Source organism: Bacillus rossius, chromosome 3 (assembly GCF_032445375.1).
Source record: "Bacillus rossius redtenbacheri isolate Brsri chromosome 3, Brsri_v3, whole genome shotgun sequence".
NCBI classification, from domain to species: Eukaryota; Metazoa; Arthropoda; class Insecta; order Phasmatodea; family Bacillidae; genus Bacillus; species Bacillus rossius.
Genome location: NC_086332.1, coordinates 78,712,921 through 78,733,123, shown reverse-complemented (window position 1 = coordinate 78,733,123; position 20,203 = coordinate 78,712,921). Strand labels below are relative to the sequence as shown.

At 37.3% G+C, this 20,203-nt stretch overlaps 2 protein-coding genes across 15 annotated transcripts in view; both read right to left on the bottom strand.

Moving 5' to 3' along the window:
* LOC134530950 (LIM domain-binding protein 2) overlaps positions 1–20,203 on the bottom strand; it is a 321,432-nt gene that overhangs the window by 288,015 nt on the left and 13,214 nt on the right. The window lies entirely within an intron of this gene.
* Positions 3,193–10,974, bottom strand: LOC134530949 (uncharacterized). The gene is made up of 2 exons (XM_063366287.1): positions 7,070–10,974; positions 3,193–5,542 (listed from the first exon to the last, which is right to left on the bottom strand). Exons 1-2 carry the CDS (start codon positions 7,329–7,331, stop codon positions 3,468–3,470), a joined length of 2,337 nt encoding a protein of 778 aa, XP_063222357.1. The 5' UTR covers positions 7,332–10,974; the 3' UTR covers positions 3,193–3,467.

Below are 20,203 nucleotides of genomic sequence, written 5' to 3'. Positions count from 1 at the left end.
GGCGTACCTACAGAGGCGCAGAGGTGGACTTTAGTAGAGTGGCATTCACTCACTGACTGGTCACAGTATACATAAAATAAAAGGTATCCATAACTAACATAAGTCCATAGTATCACAAACAGCACTATGCATATTTCGCCTCATTCAGACATTACGAGCAGTGCGAGTGCGTTCTACCTCCAACCTTCCGTAGCGAAGCACAGGTACATAAACTAGTGTAACATTATATATGTGTGATGAGGGTAATGCTAAGAATACGCAAACCGAAGTTAACCCAGGTTGACTTAGCATTATCCAAGTTTATTGGGTGAAGTCCGAATAACACTAAATTAAATTTTAATTCGGCGTTTAAACCTAACTACTCAACTCTTGACTGGATATAAAAATCAAATTATTGATAACTTTTTTAATTTAATGAATTTAACGACCTACATAACATAGATACCTAAACTAAACATACCTATTTCAAGTATTTTTAATGAGAAAATACGCAATTAAATGTAATCGTAATTATAATTACATTAGTTCACTAATGTAACTTTCTCAAAATAGTACTTATATTGTTATTAATAACAAAAAATTGTTATTTAAGTAAGTCAAACTGTCGTGACCGTCAAAGTGTAACATTTTCCCGCAGCCTTGCATTTACACCTTTGTGTAGCACATTTTGTTTTACATTAGGTACACATTTTATAGCCTTTACCTCCTAAATGCGATTGATCATTCCCAAGTTGTCGTAAGAGTTTTTTTTTTTTTTAGTGATACATTTTCAATATTAATCAATTTATCCTGACAAACAGAAAACTGGTTCCTTGAGAACATTTCCTCGATAGTTCCATGTTCGTTAATTGCGAATAATGTTCGTTGTTGAAAGCAATTATATCCCTTCACAGACAATAACTCTTGAAACTTTTTATAAAGACGCTCACGGAACGCCGTACGTGCACTGTGTTCGGTCGCAGAGCGGCGTGGGGGATGTCGGCGTTCGCGCGTTTCGTGCCACGTGCTCAGACATGACGCAACACCTAACATTACCCAGTCAGCGTTGGGTACAACTTGGTGTACACGGGGAAACGCCGACATCAAATTTATTTTAAGTTATTATTCGGACTTTACCCGACAAACTTGCGTAACGCTAAGTTAACCCGGGTAAACCTAGGTTCGTTTCTTCTAGCACATATATCACACACGCATACTGCCGTATTTTCCAGTCCGGGAGTGTGGAGCGCGCCTCGCGCTATCTATCGACCGGGCCCGACCGCGGGTGGCGGGAAAACGCGGGGCGTCAGGGTAGGGTGGGGGTGGGGAGGGAACCAAGGAGAGCGGGTGAGCCGCGCGGGAGATGGAGAAGGGGCGTGGAAGGGTGAGAAAAGGAGTTGGGGAAAGTCGGTGGAGGGGGTAGGAGGGGGCAGCGTGGGTCGGCACGCTACCGGTTCGCCACGAGACGCCCGTCCCGCCACAGCCAGCCGCCAGGGAACCAGAAACCCTCAGCCCCTTGCCCGACACGGCAAACTAGTGACTCGTTCTAGAAACTTCAGTTTTCTTATCGCGAACACAACTTCATAATTCCTACTTTCCGTCGCTCCGTCGCCCGCTGTTGTCGCGACAATGCGGCCTGCAACGTCTCAATGAACAACCGGTCGAATTTCCCTGGAACGATATTGCCCACCCCACCCTCCTTTTCTACTTCCTCCCGCCTAAAAGACGGACATCTCTCTTGAAATTAATTTATAAAACTAGAAGTTATCAAGTTCCTGGGTTGTGGTTTGCATTTGAAATCGTTAAAAGCGCATGCGACACGCAATCCCCATACTCCTATGGATTGATCAATTGTCAACATACATCGCGGAATTTGAAGTCTCCGTACTGAGCATAGGCTACATCAACTGATAATTTGTTCCAGGTGAAGGAACACAATGCTAATGGTATTTCGGAGTACTGCTTATTGTGTTTTATTACTCTGTAAAGCGGTATTGCGATATCGTAGAATTTTAATCTGGAACGAATTATGTAATAATTTTTTACTCTTTTAGGGAGGAAATGGTTAGATTTGTAGTGGCTTTTGTACGTTATATTTAGATCAGGTACTGTATTTAATGCTGTTATCCATGCCTTCAAAATGCCATTCCGTGAAATTATTTATCCTCATATATTTCTATGTAATTTTAAAAAAAATTATATGGGTGAGTCATTTTAACTGGATCGATTTATGCATTTATCTTTTACTCTTGCAAGGCGGCATTGGTTAGATTTACAGTTGTCTCCACTAATACACTCATTGTAGGCATGGAGTTAGGTATTATGGTCACATCTGTGAGTTAGGCCGGCTAAGTAAAATAATGATGTGAGCCACGGTAGTGTAAATGCCATGCACGAACTTTTGATATAATTTCGATGTTTCCACGTAATTGTACAAGTTAAATATATAATCTTCGTTTTTGTTACAAAACATAAATGCTTGACTGTTTCTGTAGATTGAATTTTTAAGTTGATTCCCCTTTGTAAAGTAATATATGACTCACTGTATTATTTTACATAGGAAACTAACCTACACTGAAAGGAGCACATACGCACTTAAAAGCTTCTTGTATATTTAACAAATTAGGCCCCAAAAACTCCATATGTGGAATCTTTTTTTACTATTTTAGTTTTAGCATAAAGTATAGGTAATAATTATAGTCACAGTGTTATCTTTAAAAGATTTGTGCAATGGGAGTGCATGACTTGATGTAAGTTTTTGGACATACGCCATTGCTAAGAAATTTTTCTGTTGAAGAAAAACTAATAAATAAAAATACCCAAAAAAGACAAAAACACACCAAATTAAGCAAACAATTGCTTAATTTTGTGTTTTTTTTTTGTCTTTTTTGGGTATTTTTATTTATTAGTTTTTCTTCAACAGAAAAAGTTCTTAGCAATGGCGTATGTCCAAAAACTTACATCAAATTATAGTCACAGTGTTTGTAAATTAAGAACGTGGTGGTAGAAAAACTGCAACCAACGATCGAGAAATTAAAGAAACTCGTCTCACTGTAAAACAGATTAGCCACAACGTGAAAACCAAATTTCTTTGACGCACACGACGTCATCTCTAACAGTGCGTGAAATCGCACGCGGAAAACACAGGGTGGCCACTCTATTATTAAAACCAAATTCCAGACTTTTTCCAGATTTTTCCAGGTTTTCTTAAGATTTTCCAGGTTTAAAAAAATTGACATATATGTGGCAAAAAAATATATTTTGAAATAGTTTTTCAATTGTTTTGATTAATGTTGTTTACCGACATCAAGGACACTATAACAATAATCACTTTAAGAATTTATTAAAACCAAGAATACTCACCAATCAGTGAACAAATTACAAAAACATTTTGAAGTATTTTGAAGTGTTCTTGATATAAAGTGTTATTTTATTTAAATAAAAATCGCTGATACAAAAATTCTCACTTTTCCACACACATGAACCATTTAAAGTTTTTTTATTTCTTCATCAATGAGGGCTGCCTCTTTTAAGGCATCATTCATTATTTTCGCCTTTTTTGCCTCCAGTTCCCTTAGATTTTTTTGAGCTTCTCTTTTCTTGTCCCTTTCACTTTTTTCAGCCTCTACCTTCTTTCTTTTACTCTCCAGATGCTCCTTATAACGCGCACAAGAATTCCTTGCATAGTGGATAAGCGATTTAGTAATTTGCACATGTTGCACACCCTTAGAATTCATGACAGCATCATACACAATTCTTTGTGCAATAAGACTATCCTCAGTTTGATTTTCAACCAGACAATCCGAATTTACGGAAAAACCACGTTCCAAAGCAGCATTTCCATGGGAAAGAATAAGCAAATGCTTGATAAATAGTAGTAAACTTGGAAATGATTTGCCAGATTCCACCATAACCTGCACGTAGAACAAATCTAGACGCTGATTCTGGCGATGATAAGACTTCATGGCTTCTCCCACGGAAGCTATCTGGATAAATTCTTGGTATTCTTGCAGAATCTTGTCAGCGGTGGACCCCGGGATCTGTTGCTTTTCAACTAGAAGTTCCAAGCATGCTTTAATTCTTTTCTCAGCAAGGTTTGGTTTACTACGTATCAACTCAGGGTTGATACAGGAGATTTGTCTAGTAAGACTATATGCAAGTGGAGAACGCTGCAGAACCTTTTGAAGGAAGCCAACATAAAATGATCTACAGTCATTTTTAAATTGTAGCACAACCTTCTCAGCAAGCTGACCTCGTACCTTCTTCAGAGCATCTGTAGCTGCAAAACCAATGTCCACCTGATTTGCCAGCAGAAGGTTTTCATTTTTCGACAAGTCAATGTTTGTAATTGATTGAGCACTTTCGATAACCTCTTTTCTAACAACTCTCTTAAGCACAGTGGTTGTGAGTGCCTGAAGTTCTTGATGCAAGAATGGTGCCATTGGGTCATCACTCTGAAATTCTCGTAGAAAGGGTTCTACAAGTGATGCTCCAGCAGTGAAAAAGGCCAGTTTGGCACCCATCATCTCATCCTTTACAGCACTACAAATAATCTTGAAATTTTGGGATTCTTTAAGAGCAGGAAAACTTCGTTTGAAGTGTGAATCTTTAGGTTTCACTTTGTCCTTTATTTGCTTTTCGATGGCTTCAACATAAGTCTTCATATGTGGCAGTAGTTCATAAGCTCTTTCAGCAACTTTCTTATTTTCCACCCATCTCACACAGCAAAATTTAAGGGGGAATACAGTGCAACCTGTGCAAGATGAGAAATCTGCTCTCCGCAGAGGAACATCCTTGAAGTGATAATAAAGCGCTCTTAAGAACCCGACTACACACCATCCTGTCACTTTTATTCCTTCTTTAAACCCACCATGTACAACATGAAGCCCACAGCTGCCAATGTTGATTAGGTCAAAACCTTCACGACCTATTTCTTCACGCAATTCAGTAACTAGATCCTTAGATAGCTTCCAGTTCACAGAGGGCCCATCCATGGACACTTGAATAATTTTTCTCAAATTTTCATGTCCTAAAACATTCTTGAGTCCCTTCAATAGATCTTGGGCTCGAGTAGAGCTTAGGAAAACTGACGTGAAATACCTAGACTGCACCATGTTGAGTTCTTCATCCCAGAAGCGGACATGTATATCCATTTGTTCACGCTGAACAACCTTGTTTAGGCTTTCATCAAAACCAATAACAATTTCAGATGATTTTTTTACCAGCTCCTTCAATTCTTTTTCAAAATATGGAGCTATGCCATGGTTAATTAGATAACCAATCTTCGAACGCTGCAACTCCATTTTTTGAGTGACCGCACAGTCAGGAAACATGAGTTTCATGACTGATACACTTTCAGCTGCTTTACGAAGTGATGTGTGACCAACAATAGTGTGAAGAGCCCACAAAATTTCCGCCCTCGTAATATGTTCCCCCAAAAGGAACCTTTGAAGAACATTTCGATTTGGAGTCTCGCTGGTATCGATAGTTGATACCAAGTTATCTACAGATGACTTCTGATCAGGATCGACATGATTCGCTTGTTCATGTCGTGCAGCAATACCTGAAACAATGGAACATGCACACTGTTGTCTGCTCCCTACCTTGGGGAAGGAATAAAATCAATAAATATGCAATAAATGTCTGCGCATAAACTTATTTTACAGTATCGCATACTAGAGTTTAATCCTACCTCGTCTACTCTATTTTGCGATACCAGTCTTCTATTTTGCTAATTATTCTCCTCTGTGTTACTTTTACGCAGTTTGTAGCTTTGTACAAACTGTTATATTTCACGATTCCAACAAGTTGCCACGTTCACAAAAATATTTTCCTTAAAAAAACTGTATCGGAAAATAGAGTATAACCCATCCGCTCAACTCTATTTTCTGATACAACTTTTTCTGTATCAAAGAAAATGTAGCAATAGACGTGGTTTCGAGAAATATAACGTGCAAACTTAGTCTAAAAACATTCAAACTGCATATAAGACACACAGAGAACGAGAATAATTAGCAAACAAATACTGGTATAGCAGGTACTATCCGACACCGTTTTAATTTTTACGGGCAAAAATATACCTTCAATGTCCTTACACTAAAACATACGGCACTTACATGGCTGACCTAATCGCAAATGTTCTAGAACGCCACAGCATAACAATTATCTGATAATTATTTTTCATTTTATTTTTTATTGGTATTATGTATTATTTATAAGCATTATTTTTATGCAGCTGACTTAACCCAACCAACCTATCACTTTGTTTTCCATACCTTCTAGAACACGATACAAAATACTTTCGTATATTAAAATAACGTTTTTACATTTAGCTAATTTTTTTTATGTAGCTGACCTAACCTAACCAACCTTTCACTTCTTTTTCAGTACCATTCAGAAAATGATACAAAATACTTTCGGGTAATCAAACAACTATTTTTTCCGTAGCAAATTTTTAATTTAATTTTTCTTTGTGTAGCTGACCTAATCTAACCAACCTTTCACTTTCTTTTCAACATCTGAAAATTGTCTTCGGGTGATGCATTTTACATTTAAATATATTTCCTACTTACCTAACCTTGCATAGTCATATTGTCTTTCCCTACAATGTGCCCCGGCTGTTATTCAGCTACCAAACATTTGCCGGCATTTCTATGTTACACTGTTGCCACACCTTTGCTTATTTTTTTTTTCAAAATCAATTATCGCATGTGGCTACCAACACTGCCGCATTTTTATTTACTTTCATACCTACCTTCATCGAATGTGTCATGATAGTTCCCCTACTTCCGGAATCGAATTTTAGAGTTGACCCTATTCTGCTCGCAACCATTTATTCATTATTAAATTATTCATTTTTGATTGGGGGACATGATTTGACTCGCGATATACTCGATTCCGCGATCAATCGGGGCGCGATGTGCCGGGCGTTTACTGTACAACGTGAAACTATAGGCTGTATTTCAAATAAATTGTAAGCAAATGCACACACTCGGCACTCTCATTAAATCTATAGAGTTCAATAGACTCTTCAAGCATTTATTTAACACAAAACAAAAATATTAATAAAACACTAGTAACTGTAACTTACCTTTGCTGCAAGACGGAACAGCTTCATGGTGTTGACCAGGATGAGTGGAAAAAAATGCAGTAACGTACATATTTCTATCTTGGCATGACTTCGCATTTTGGTGAAATTTCGATTTGGCGTGGCTTAAAAAGGCACCTCTGCCCATAGTATCTAACTTAAAACTTTTCGCACAGATCTTGCACTTTGCGCTACCTTTGTCTTTAGGGTCCTCGGTGGCCCACGGAAACTCCACCTCATAGCGACAGGAATATCTCGTTGACATGATCCTAACCTCCCTCCTGCATTCACTGCTACAAGATACTCATGCTTCCAAAAACTACAAACAAAAAATTATTCACGTTCGTGTTCCGCTAAACAATCGACGCACCATCGCCATCTTCTAAACCCTCCTCATACCTCACAAACGAAAAAACTGCGCAATACGCCAATAAGAATATAAGAACGCATATAATTTTGTCATTGGTTCCTACGACCGATCATTGCAACCAACTGCTGAATTCAAACTCATGTACTACCATTGTATTACCCACGCATTCGTGGAGCGTATTACTGTTAGAAACGATGTTTATGGTGGTAGACCTGGGTAAAGTATTTTTTTTTTTTTTCGTTAGTCATTTAGAACAAGTACAGGTACGAAAACACGAACGTCTTCAAATACGTAAAATGAATGTTTTGACTTCCCGTTAAGTCGTAAAACACATAGATATAGTAAATAAACAGCTGAAAAATTAATTAAATTCGAAACTAAAGCCGACGCAGTTTCTTGCAAGTCAGACGCTGCGTGTAAAAGCGGGGCACACAAACGAACTTTTCCCTAATGACTAGTAAAATTCAAGATTATTTCCAGATTTTTCCCGGGTCCTTTCCAATTCCAGACTTTTTCCAGGTTTCCCGGTTTTTCCCGGGTCGGTGGCCACCCTGTATATCTGTGAATGGCGTAGGATTACGCCAGAAAAACGGTCAACATCAGAGCTAAAGCAGTAGTCACAGTGCATTTGTTTTAAATTGTACACCACAATACACGCACGTTTGTTAAAAAAAAAAAAAAAAATCAAACGTCAATTGTAATTTAGGATAGCGCATACTAGTCTCGAAATGACTACGTAGAAACTTAGAAACACAGAATAATATGAGAGATCACGACCTTAGAAACGTGCAAAATACATACAACGCATCCATGCGTTTATGAAGAGAATAAATGGGTGGGGGGGGGGGGGGGGAGGGGAGGAACTAGCTTGTATTCAGGGGGTGTATTTGCAGTTTCTCGTTTGTTCTATCGTAAGATTTCGAGGTCGTTTCCGACATAGTGTTCCCTCGCCGATCGGAACAAATCAGTTTGACCTAGAAGTGTCTGACATGCTAATCTAAGTGCTCTACCGGTACAAGGGTCCGTTCTCTCGGCAACGTTCGGTTCTAACGATTCTCTTCTGCTTCCCCATCCGGAGTGTACCAGACAAACACATGGCAACACTAAACAGCCGTTAAATATTCATGATTTATCACTAAACCTTAGTTATGTATTTAAACTCTGTGCTTACAAAACGATAAGATACTGTAAAAACGTGGAACCGCATATATAGTATATAATGCCATGTCGCAAATGAAAGTCTACAGTCTTCGTTTAGTACGAAAAGAGGAAAAGTGAAGTTCCAGCTGTATGCCTATAAATTATTTTAGGTTTCTACACGTGTGCATTTGGGTATGGTAGGTATTCGTGGTACGAAAAAACATGTGCAGGTCACACAATGAAAATCTTGTTTAATTAAATGTAACCCAATCGCTTGATTATTATCATTTTATGTCTGAATTGTATGAAAGTACATTATGGCTACTAGACAAATTCATCTTTAAACACTGAAGCACTTAATAACTTTTTAAAGTTTAAAACAGAATACTGATCAACTATAAATAAATACACGCTAATTCTCAAGCCTACTCTGCATTTTACAATCAAATATGTGTTATAGTAGTGAGGCCAATTTAACATAGGTTGATATAGCTCAGTGGTTAGGGTGATTGCATGGCATGCCATATTGCTGAGTAAAACTGTTTTGGGTATGGTTATACAACAAATTGAATTTTTTTTTTCCTTTTTTACTCTTCAAAGTGATTTAGTAATCATTTTCATCCACAAAAATTAAATAAAGAAGTTTCGCTGGTTTTTTATTACATTAGACAATGAGTTAAGTTTATCGCACCTTACTTTATCAGTGCAATTTCAAACGACAAAATACACCCTATTAACTTAATTGTTTGAATAAATATGAAATCTTTTGAGCATATTGAAACAAGATATTTAAAATCTAAGTCTTGAAAATATTAATTATAATATTAAATACAAAATACCACTAAACAATATCTGAATACGTATGCTGATAAAGTAGGCAAGGCAAGACAAGGTAACACTTAATCCCAGTTTCAATGGTATATAACAGTTTATAACTATAACAAATCATACATAAAATTGAAGGTAAACTAACCTAGTTTTTCTTACAAATGACCAATATGTGCACCTTTGGTTATACAGCACATATCCAACCTAAAGTCCAATTCTTCCCCCATTTTGGTTAACATGTCCGGAGTAATGAAAGCAATTTAGCCTCTTCAATTCTGTGTTTCAACTCTGACAAATCATTAGGTAGCGGCGGAACGTAGACATTATTTTTTTATAAAGCCCCCCAAAGGAAAAAAAAAATCGCTTGGCGTTGTCAGGTTAACGAGGAGGCCAACGAAAAAGAGCTGCCATCTAGACCACTACGACCAATCCAACGGTCAGGTTTTTTGACCGACGTTCAACCTTCAACCACTCTCGTACAAAGGTATTCCAATGGTGAGGGCTAAAATTACAGATTCACTCTCAGAAAACTGAGGAATACAAAACGCTTTACGCTCGGGAATCACCATTTTGCGTAGGTGGCGCTGCAAGCGAGAAAACAACAAAGCAGTACTTATATAAACAGTTTGAGTTACTCTTTAATTGTGACCTTGGACCAAAACTCTACAACGCTTACAGTTGATACTACTAGAATTTATAACTGGGACATTATTTTATGGACATTATGTATTATTGGAAGAATAGGTAATAAAACAGAAATACATAAATGTAAATAAATTTACTTTAAGAATAATGTAAGTAGTGCCTAAACAACAAATGCGTGAATGTCTAGTTTATAGGTAACGGTTGCCACCACACTTCCAAGCCGCCGTGTTTGATAGCGAGTTGCCGATCGTGAAGGCAGGTTCCGACAGCCCTGTAGCAGTCGAGCTCTCCCGATCGGCGGCCAGCGAGAATAGAGACGCCACACGTAACTTACAAGATGACGCTACGACGTTCGGATCAGGGATTTTATTCCAACTTTATACAATTTTAGTAGTCCATTAGGACAACACAATGTGCAAGTAGTAAGGCGTACTACTTGGGCCTCTTCGAGATAATCGCAAGAGAAGTTATACGCGTGGAATATGTACCGGAGCGTTGCGACCATGAGCGCGAGATGGGGGTGGTCGAGTGGTTAGCGTTCAAGCTCCGTGAGCGTTGGATCTCTGGATCAAGTTCTATCCATTTTTTTTTTTAATCGTATCTTCTTTTTTCAACACTGGTCCAATTCTTTCATGTGTGAGCGTGTGAGCGTGTGAGCGTTGTGAGCGTTGTGAGCGTTGTGAGCGGTGGTGTGTGGGGTGGTGTGTTGGGTGGTGTGTGGAGTGGTGTGTTGGGTGGTGTGTGGAGTGGTGTGTTGGGTGGTGTGTGGGGTGGTGTGTGGGGTGGTGTGTGGGGTGGTGTGTGGGGTGGTGTGTGGGGTGGTGTGTGGGGTGGTGTGTGTGGTGGTGTGTGTGGTGGTGTGTGTGGTGGTGTGTGGGGTGGTGTGTGGGGTGGTGTGTGGGTGGTGCGGTGTGGGAGGGTGGTGCGGTGTGGGAGGGTGGTGCGGTGTGTGCGTGCGGGTGCGTGTGCGTGAGTATATATATATATATATATATATATATATATATATAATTCAAAGGTAATATAACGAAAAAAAATTGTTTATTTGCATACACTTTTATTGAATTTCCAATTTTTTTTGTCTGTTCACTGTTTATCATTACAACAAATATTATATTTATAACTATCGACAAGTAAACGACTAACATAAACACACGAAGTTTTGCTGAAAATGTATGCCTGTCGTATTTTGCAACATTCCCCATACCTGCGATCGGGTAAGGTGCCCGGAACTGCTTTGTACCTGGACGCTACGACCTGCAGAAACAGATGTGAAAGGACAAGAGGAGTGATAGGCTTGCACCTGGATTCTATTCGTGTACAGCACGTTGCGCTCGAACAGGTCCCATTTGGCAGTTAACTCGCGTAACTATGAGACTTTGCTCATTTAACAAGAACGCATAGTGTACGTGCGAATTCTTTGAAAATCACATTTTTACTGTAAAAATGGAAGGTGACTCCCGATTATTCGACCACTGCGGGTGATGAATATCACGAACATTCAATGCATAATGCAGTTGCAAAACGACGGTTAAAATATGTGTGCGTGTTTTGTGATAAGTATTCTTCAAGAAGCGGACCTTATAGAGATTCAGAATCATCAGCAACGATTTCTGCAGATGCAATGGCGATTGGAGAAGAACTGTATCAGTCTACCGTCGAAGTGTTAGGGAAAAAAATACGTATTACTGACGAGAGCCTCATTCATTTCGACGAAATAGACGAAAAAGGTATATTCCATGAAGTTGAATGAGATTTTTTTCCGACGATGAGGATTATAATCCAGCCGAAAAGAAGGCCAAAAATGGATACGTTCCGTTGGAGACAAAAATAAAAGTAGTGACACTGGCAAAAGAACACCCCACATTGAATCTATAAAATCTCCAGATAAAAAAATCTCGAAGTTTAAAAAGGAAGGACGATTTGAAGAGATAGGAAGAGAACAAAAACTGGGGGAACAAGAATCGAGTAAAATTCCATAATTGATTCATGGACCTATGTCCGCTTCGAGGAGGTATGCAGAAATAGCAGCAAGTAAATGTACTGTTTTATCGACTTTACATCTTTTTTTCGATTTTCAATAACCCTATTTGAATTATTATAATTCTATTATTATTATTATTATTATTATTATTATTATTATGGCATGACACTTCGATTTTACTTTTCAGATGAAAACAAGGAACATACAGCAGTTGGCGTTGGCTGCTGCAGGCCAATTTCAATCGAAGGAATTTATCTTCAGAGCGTCACTTTCATGGGTGAAAAAATTCAACAGCGGCACAGAATTTGGCAGAGGAAGATCACGCGATATATGAGTAACAGAGAATCTGTGACTGGCAGAAACACTGGAATTCGCAAGGAAGTTTCAACTGCAGACGAAAGCAATCATCGCAAATTTTGACAAAATATTTTTGTTTGGTACCGATCAGACAGGTTTTCTGGTAAGTCAACTTATGACCAAACTCTCGCCGAAAAAAATTCAAAAACAGAGCTTGTTAAAAGGCATTATATGAACAATTTTAACACACTCATACACGGCACAATCAGCGATGATATTGTCTGGTGAATTATCACCGAAAGTGTTGTGTTTGCAAGAAGCCACGGGAAAATTCGATCCAAGGGTTAAAAAAAAACTGTTGAGAATTTAACGAAAGCCTTTCAGATGTAAAATATTCGAAATTTTGAAAACTTACCACAGCTCTATGATCTGTTTTTAACCAGCGTCATGCTTCCTTACGTAGAAAAAGAAAAATTCTTGCTAATAATAGATTCTTGGTGAGGAGGGGGGGGGGGGGGGGGCAAGGGTGAGTTCAAACGAATCCTGGATTGTACGAAGAAATCTTTACCACCGACGACGGTCTTGGGACTTGCATGGTTAAGTCATACCTCCAAAATGTATTCATATTTGCCAACCGAGCGACGTTTAATTCTACAGGCAAATTAAAAACTCTATCCAGCGCATTCAAAATTGTACATATCTGATTGAAAACAAACGATAAATTGCTTCTCACGAAGATGCTATTAAAATACATTCCATCGTAAATCACCAATTATAAGCACCGATATTCACGGAAATATTTGCTTTACGCATGGTTGACATCCAAATTGTCGGAAGAAAGAAATACTTTTCAAAATGTCAACGAGGTTTGTTTTTCGATATAAACTCTAAAGATTCCTTGTGTATGTGGGAAAATTGCATTCATTCAATGTATCAGATGACGTTTTAATTTATGTTATCTGTGTCTGTATGATAAATATCATCCTGGAACTTGTAATGTCAAAAGCACATCCGACGATTCGTTACACATTACCCTTATATTCTGACAAATTGTAACTCGTATTATTGAATAACGTTATTTATGTTAGAACTTTATTTATCGATGTTTGACTTGGGATTTCCAAGCCTGTCCCCCCCTTGTCCTTTCACATCAATCCGGTTCTGCGATATGGATATGGATATATGGATATATATATATATATATATATATATATATATATATATAGAGAGAGAGAGAGAGAGAGAGAGAGAGAGATAGTAAGATTTATAGAGGGCGAGAGTGAGAGATGTTTTGTAATTGTGTACTTACTTCAAACAAATTACAACAAAAAAGTGAGCTCTCTCTTTTATTTATTTTCCATTTAACTAAACTTAGCAACATCATCGCGTGGCCGGTATAGTTAGTAATTAATATAACAGTACAATGACAATTCACTTGGTACTTACAAGTGTTGCAATTCTCATTCAAAAAAATTAACTACCAATATTCTATTCCAACATATTTCCAAAAACTAAAATTTAGAGAAAGGTTGTGAGAACCTAACTACTACTTCGATTTCAACATTTTCTTAATCTTTCTGTAAACAGACGTCACTGAGATAGGTTGAGTAGTTTTTAAAACCCACATAATTTTCTGAAGATCTCATAGTGGGGCAGGCCCTTAGAACAGGTAGTGCTGCTAAAAATGTAATTTACAGAACATTCTAAAAATATTAATAACAATAGTTTAACATTTTTTTTTTACAATTTTAAGAAAAAAATTGAAAGTTCTACAAATAAGAACTATTCACAAATTTTCATCCTATTTTAACAGTCACTGTGTTGGTACCGTCAAGGAAAATCTGCCGCTTCGTCCTCCAAAAAATTTCGACCATCATCCAGATACAAACACACTGCACATATTTCTGGTATATTGCAGGCACAGTATACAATGTTTGCTGTGCGTATGGTACGAATTTATTTGCTCCTTTAGTACAGCAATTAAGTTTACCGGTGCCTGAAATAGGTGTCGCCTGTCCTTGGTCGGCGTGAATAGATCAGGGAACAGAGCATGCTGATGGTCTAAATCGTGCGCACTATGCGAAGATGCAGTAGAACCGTAACCTCAACAGGCATCACTGAGCATCCACTGAACGTGACTTGGATGGACTCTGAGCATAACAGATTCGTTCGCTGGCACCACACGGAGCCAACCGTAGAATGGAAGGTGTCGATATTTAGACTAACGGATTTGAACTTAAGCTCGAGTGCACATAAAGTCATACAGAATGGCAAAATATTCGTTGAGGCTTGCAAAGTAACTGCTCAAGATGCCTTATCTGCTTACTTCTAAGTCATATTACGTCAACACGGTGCTGCATACATTATCCCTGCCGTAACTTAGGTCCAATAAATTACAGGTCACATATGATGTATGCATGCAGCAATACCGGATCACATGGGCCTACCAGATGTGATCAGTGAAACAAATGTATTTTCGCTAAAGCCCCTTGTAACGGCCTCTCCATGTGCCAATTACACCAGGATGTTACTAAATGGATCATTCGATTTCACAAGGCTACAACTCTCGCATAACTGAAGACAGAACCCCGCGGCAGATGCGGAACCACGCAAAGAAAGAACGGCAAGTGTTCCATGGCGAATGCTGCACGCTGCCGCTTCACTTGGTCGGCGGCAGTTGTTGCCCTGGCGCCGCGGCAGCTGGTACTGCTAGCTCGCATGTTAAGTATGCACATACATGGCGACAAACACATTCAAAAAAACTCTCAACTAATAAAAGTCAGTTACAATACTTATCACCGTGCTTTCCATCGACATTACGGAGGAACCTCCTACCGCTCTGAGCATTCGGCGGTAGCACCAGCAGTTTTAAGAGACTGATATGTAAGGAAACCACGAAGGTCGCATTCGTGTGCCCGAGCACGGCGTTTCTACAATAAGCGTCCTGGACGATAATCCGGCCGTCATGGGAGCGCACCCGCTCCAAGCTCGCCTGACATCACTGCGATTATTTACATGTGTGTGAGAAAAGGTGGGGGGGGGGGGGGGGCGTTATGGGGCTCACTACCCGGGCACACATACGGTGGGCAGAGTTTCAGGAAAAACAACGCGATTTCAAAACTACTCAAGATATCCGTGTGGGATCTGTTTACGAAAAGCATTTAAGAATTCGCTTAGGGCCGAAAGGTAGGCCTACTTTTGATTTCGGATTACGTTTATAAGATGTATTTTTAAAAGAGTTGAAATGGCTAAAGAGCTTGTTTTCAGGGTAACGTTTATATAGGCGTAAAACAACCGGTGCAGATTCTTGAAACCACTTAAGGGACTTGCATACACCTTTATCTTCATTTCTCCGCCATATGTTACGGTCACCGCTCGAATTTCACAGTTGCCATATGACGACGAGAAGACTGCGCGCAAGTTCAGAGCCTTGCGCTTAGAGGCTATACCGCGCTAGAAATACCAGCGAGCGTCGCGCTTATCATCCCGCCTCACACACATACACCTCGACTAGCTACGTACCTCCGTCTCCAATAGCCGCGGGCAAACTGCGACGCCGCACTGCAACAGCAATGACTGCAGTATCATGTAAAATGCTCACCAAATATTTACACGTGCTCTACACTTGGTATGCTTTAGCCTACCCTCAGGGACAATTTTTTAGCCCTAACTACAGTTCAGTTTTTACTGTTAAGAGATTAATATTCTAATAATTCTTGTTTTTCGTTTTAACACACTGTTGCATTAAATGATTTAACAAAAATTTTACATCTAATGCATTTTTGTAATAGACAGAAAACGATTATTACCAAAAGCTAAGAAATGTGTTTTTATGACTTTTAAATGTTTGTGATTTGTAGTTTTATGTGAATTTCGTTTGATGTGTAAGGTGAGAGGTATATGTTTCATTTGCGATGTTAGGTGAAATAGTTTCTTTTGTTAGGTGAATCATAAAAGTTATTAGATAATGTAAAAATTGCTCGTTTTCTTGTAGGTTAGTTGTGCAATCGTTGAATTGATAAAACCAAAGCGAAAGGTTTGATGAGGGTAGGTCGGCTAGTAACAATTTTTAGGGAATTTTATTTTATGACACAAGAAAATTAAAGGTAGAAAGTATCATAAAGGAGACAAATTTTACTAGGTCTAGTTTGTTTTGCGATACCGATATTTCATTTGTACAAAATTACAATTTTCGTGAATAAAATATTGTATCGTGAAATAGAAAATAGGCCCACCTGTTCTAGTCTATTTTGCGATTACGTTAATGAAATTTCTAGATAGTCTTCTAATCGCTATCGTGAAGCAGAATACAGTCCCACCGGTATACTCTCTTCGCGATACCAGTAAATATGTGAAATTTCTCGGTATCGTGAAGTAGAGAACAGTTCCAAATCGGTCAACTCTATTTTCCAATACTGGTATTTAATTTTTTTAAAGTGAGACTTTCGATACAATAGTTTCTCGGTATCGTAACTAGAATACAGTCCCACCCGGTCATTTATATTTTGCGATACCGGTATTTAATTTATTGAAAGTAAGAATTTTCGTGATATTTTCTCGGTATCGTGAACTAGAATGGTCCCGCCTGGTTAAATCTACATATTTTGCGATACCAGTAATTTATTCCTCATTTTCCACTTTTCACGCAACTTTTATTATTCAGTAAAATGAATTGTTATAATAAATAGCGCACGATGTTGCATTGTCTACGGACATAATTTTATTGATAATAAAAAATCTGTATTGCAAAACAGAATAAAACGCGGGGGGGGGGGGGGGGGGGGGGGGAGATTATATTCTAGTTTACGATAGGTGCCAAAATATTTTTAAAAATTAAATTTGTACAAACAGTGTTTATTGTTCCCCACCCATAACCCCCATATTCCCGCACTTGTTCCGTAAGAAAGTAGGGATTGTAATGACGTAAACGACGCCATACTGGTGACATCAGTATTGTTATGGTATCACAATCTAGAGTAGTCCCTATTTTTCTCGTACTTATGGATGTGTCCGAATATTGGCACAAATAAATTGTACAACTCAGTAATAACAGTAAATGGTGTGTATTTTTATTACAAACCTGTAAGAAATTTTCTTTCTTACATTTCCACTAAATTTATTGTAAATGCTAAATATCAGCCAAAATTTACAAAAACATTATTTGCTAAAAAGAAAAATTAAGAAAAAAAAAATGTTGGTACACAATAAACCTGTTGTTACTTGACATGTTGGCATGCATATTTAAGTAATTTAATAGCAAATACATGTGATTAGCTATATGATAGTTTTAAAGTTTAAACAGAGAATGTTAAATGTTTGTTAGTAAAATGCATTCACAAATTTTACTGTACCAATTTTGTCAAAAGTTTGAAGCCACAAACAGATTTATTAGGCTGAAAAAATGGTGCCATTATACTTAAATATACTGTGACAGTCATGCTTTACAAAACATTATGCCTTACAAGTCAGTTACATAAGGAACTATAACAGATGAGACAATGATTTGTGCTTTAGTATACCTAAAAGCTCATGGAGACAATAAAACCACGATTAATTTGAAGTACCTATAAATTACAGACAACTGAAATAAAAATGGCTACACATTTGGAAAAGTAGGAACCTTAGGTATTCTTAAGAATAAAAAAAATTGCTTTACATAATTACTTAAAACCAAAACTATCAACTATAGAAACTGTTATGATAAAAAAATGTAATGCATTACACATAAATGAGCAACAGAAGTACATAAATCTGATTTGAAAATATAAAACAATGTTTATTCATTAAATATTGATATTTACAAAATTAGGACACTTAAAACATGCATACAGAATTTTGTATCAACTGAAATTTATTTGGGCATGTTTGCTTTGTAGAATTGTCTACATACTGTTACAGTCTGTGCAGTTGACACCTGTAAGTTGCTTTTTGTGGAATACAGCGGAAAAAAAAAGGTGGTATTAGAAGTACTAAAGTTTCATATACGTACTAATATTTTTTTAATGTACATACATGTACATTTATAAGATATAATTAATTTTTAAAACATATTAATATGTGGAAATTTTAACTACATAACTTGTAACCTTCAACAACATATGTAGGCCTACATAAATCCTTTCTTTTGGCAGTTGAGCATTTAAATGACAGATGTGCTTCAGCATTTTATGTCATTTGTAATCACACTCAGAAAGCATTTTTACCAACTGCGTTATAAAATAAGGTCCTAGCACATGTATACAGTTTCTTTTTTTTTGTCATCAATGCTTGCTGTGGTTCTTACATAAGCACTCAAATTTCTGCTGTTTCCTTATCTGACCAAAGGTAATGATTAGGTCTGGTCGGCCTAATTTCAAATACCTTAAGCAAAAGCAAGTTTTTCACCTTAGAATGGATTCTCAAACTCTTGCTAGTTGAAAAGAGTTACACCATGACAGAAGTTAGTGGCTGGGTCTGGTCAGCATAATTTTAATGTGTTAACAGATATTGCATACATAATTCTAAGTCCAATTAAAGTATCTATTTTTTTAACCCCGAGTGATTCCAAAAAACTTGTTATCTGTGAAGAGCTATGAAGAAAAAGTTAATTGTTCAATAAGATTTTAAAAAAACTATTGATATATTTTTTTAAAAACAAACTAGTTAAAACTACTACAAAATTATATAACTTTACTCAAGAAAGATTTTATAGAGGAAATAAACTGGGAGTTGTCACAATAATGTAACACTTTGCATCCCAGAACACAAGCCAAGTTCAGAGACTACAGTTGTATACCTGAAGCATTTTGTCTCTTTTTGTTTCCTGTGTTAAATAAATTATTCAAGAAAATAAATGAAAGGCTACACTACACTCCAAAAAAGACTATAAAACTAAAAAAAAAATTATGCTTCAAGGATATTCTGTATGCATATTCTGTAGGTTGCTATTTTCAATCAGTACCTATCACTTCAAAAAAATTAATCAAAAAGTAAAAAAAAAATATTTGACTCATTTAAATTGTGTTTGAAAGGTGAAACAGTAAAAATAATAATAAAATAATTTTCAAATTAAAATCAAAAAGTAGCTATGAAGTACAAGACAAACTTACCATAGTAGTATCATATACATATTTCAAAAGATAATCTTTGAAATACTCATATAAAAAGTTATAGATCTTATGCTGTTTGATGCTGTTTTGTGAGCACTTAAGGGGCCCACCTATTCAGGGGTGTATCTGTGTTAGTGAGGAAGGATGATAAGTGTGAAGCTCGCTGGTGTTTCTAGCAAGTATCTCCTCTAAGGCAAAGGCTCTGAACTAGCACACAGACTTCTAGTACATAAGACAACTGTGAAATCTGAGCGGTTAAGACAGTGGAGAAATGAAGAATTTGTACCAGTCTAAAAATTATTCTGAAAACACAAGTTTCAGTTTCACTCTCCTAAAAATACAGTTTAAAACAAAACAAGCAAATATAACTACTCATCTGCCCTCAACAGATTCTCAAACACTTTCCATAAACATACACCCACCCGAATATCTTAAGCATCTTTCAAACTGTGTGGTTTCTTCTAAAGCTCTGCACACCGTATGTGTATCCAGGTAGGCGGGGCCTTTAAGGAATTCAACTAAATGCATAATAATCAAAAGACATACCTATGGCAATGTAATAAGTAGTTCATCTGGACAACTTTCTAGAAGTCCAATAAACAAAATAAAATATTTTTTCTGCATCTACTATTATCACTTTTTTTTATGTAGAACATTTTGATATTATAAGTAGTTTCTAACCCTTAAACAATTTTCAGTTTATATTGCACTGATTATGTTACTGTACTATTTCTGACATTATTAAGTCCATAAATTACTTTTATAAAATTTGTCAACTGTCTTCT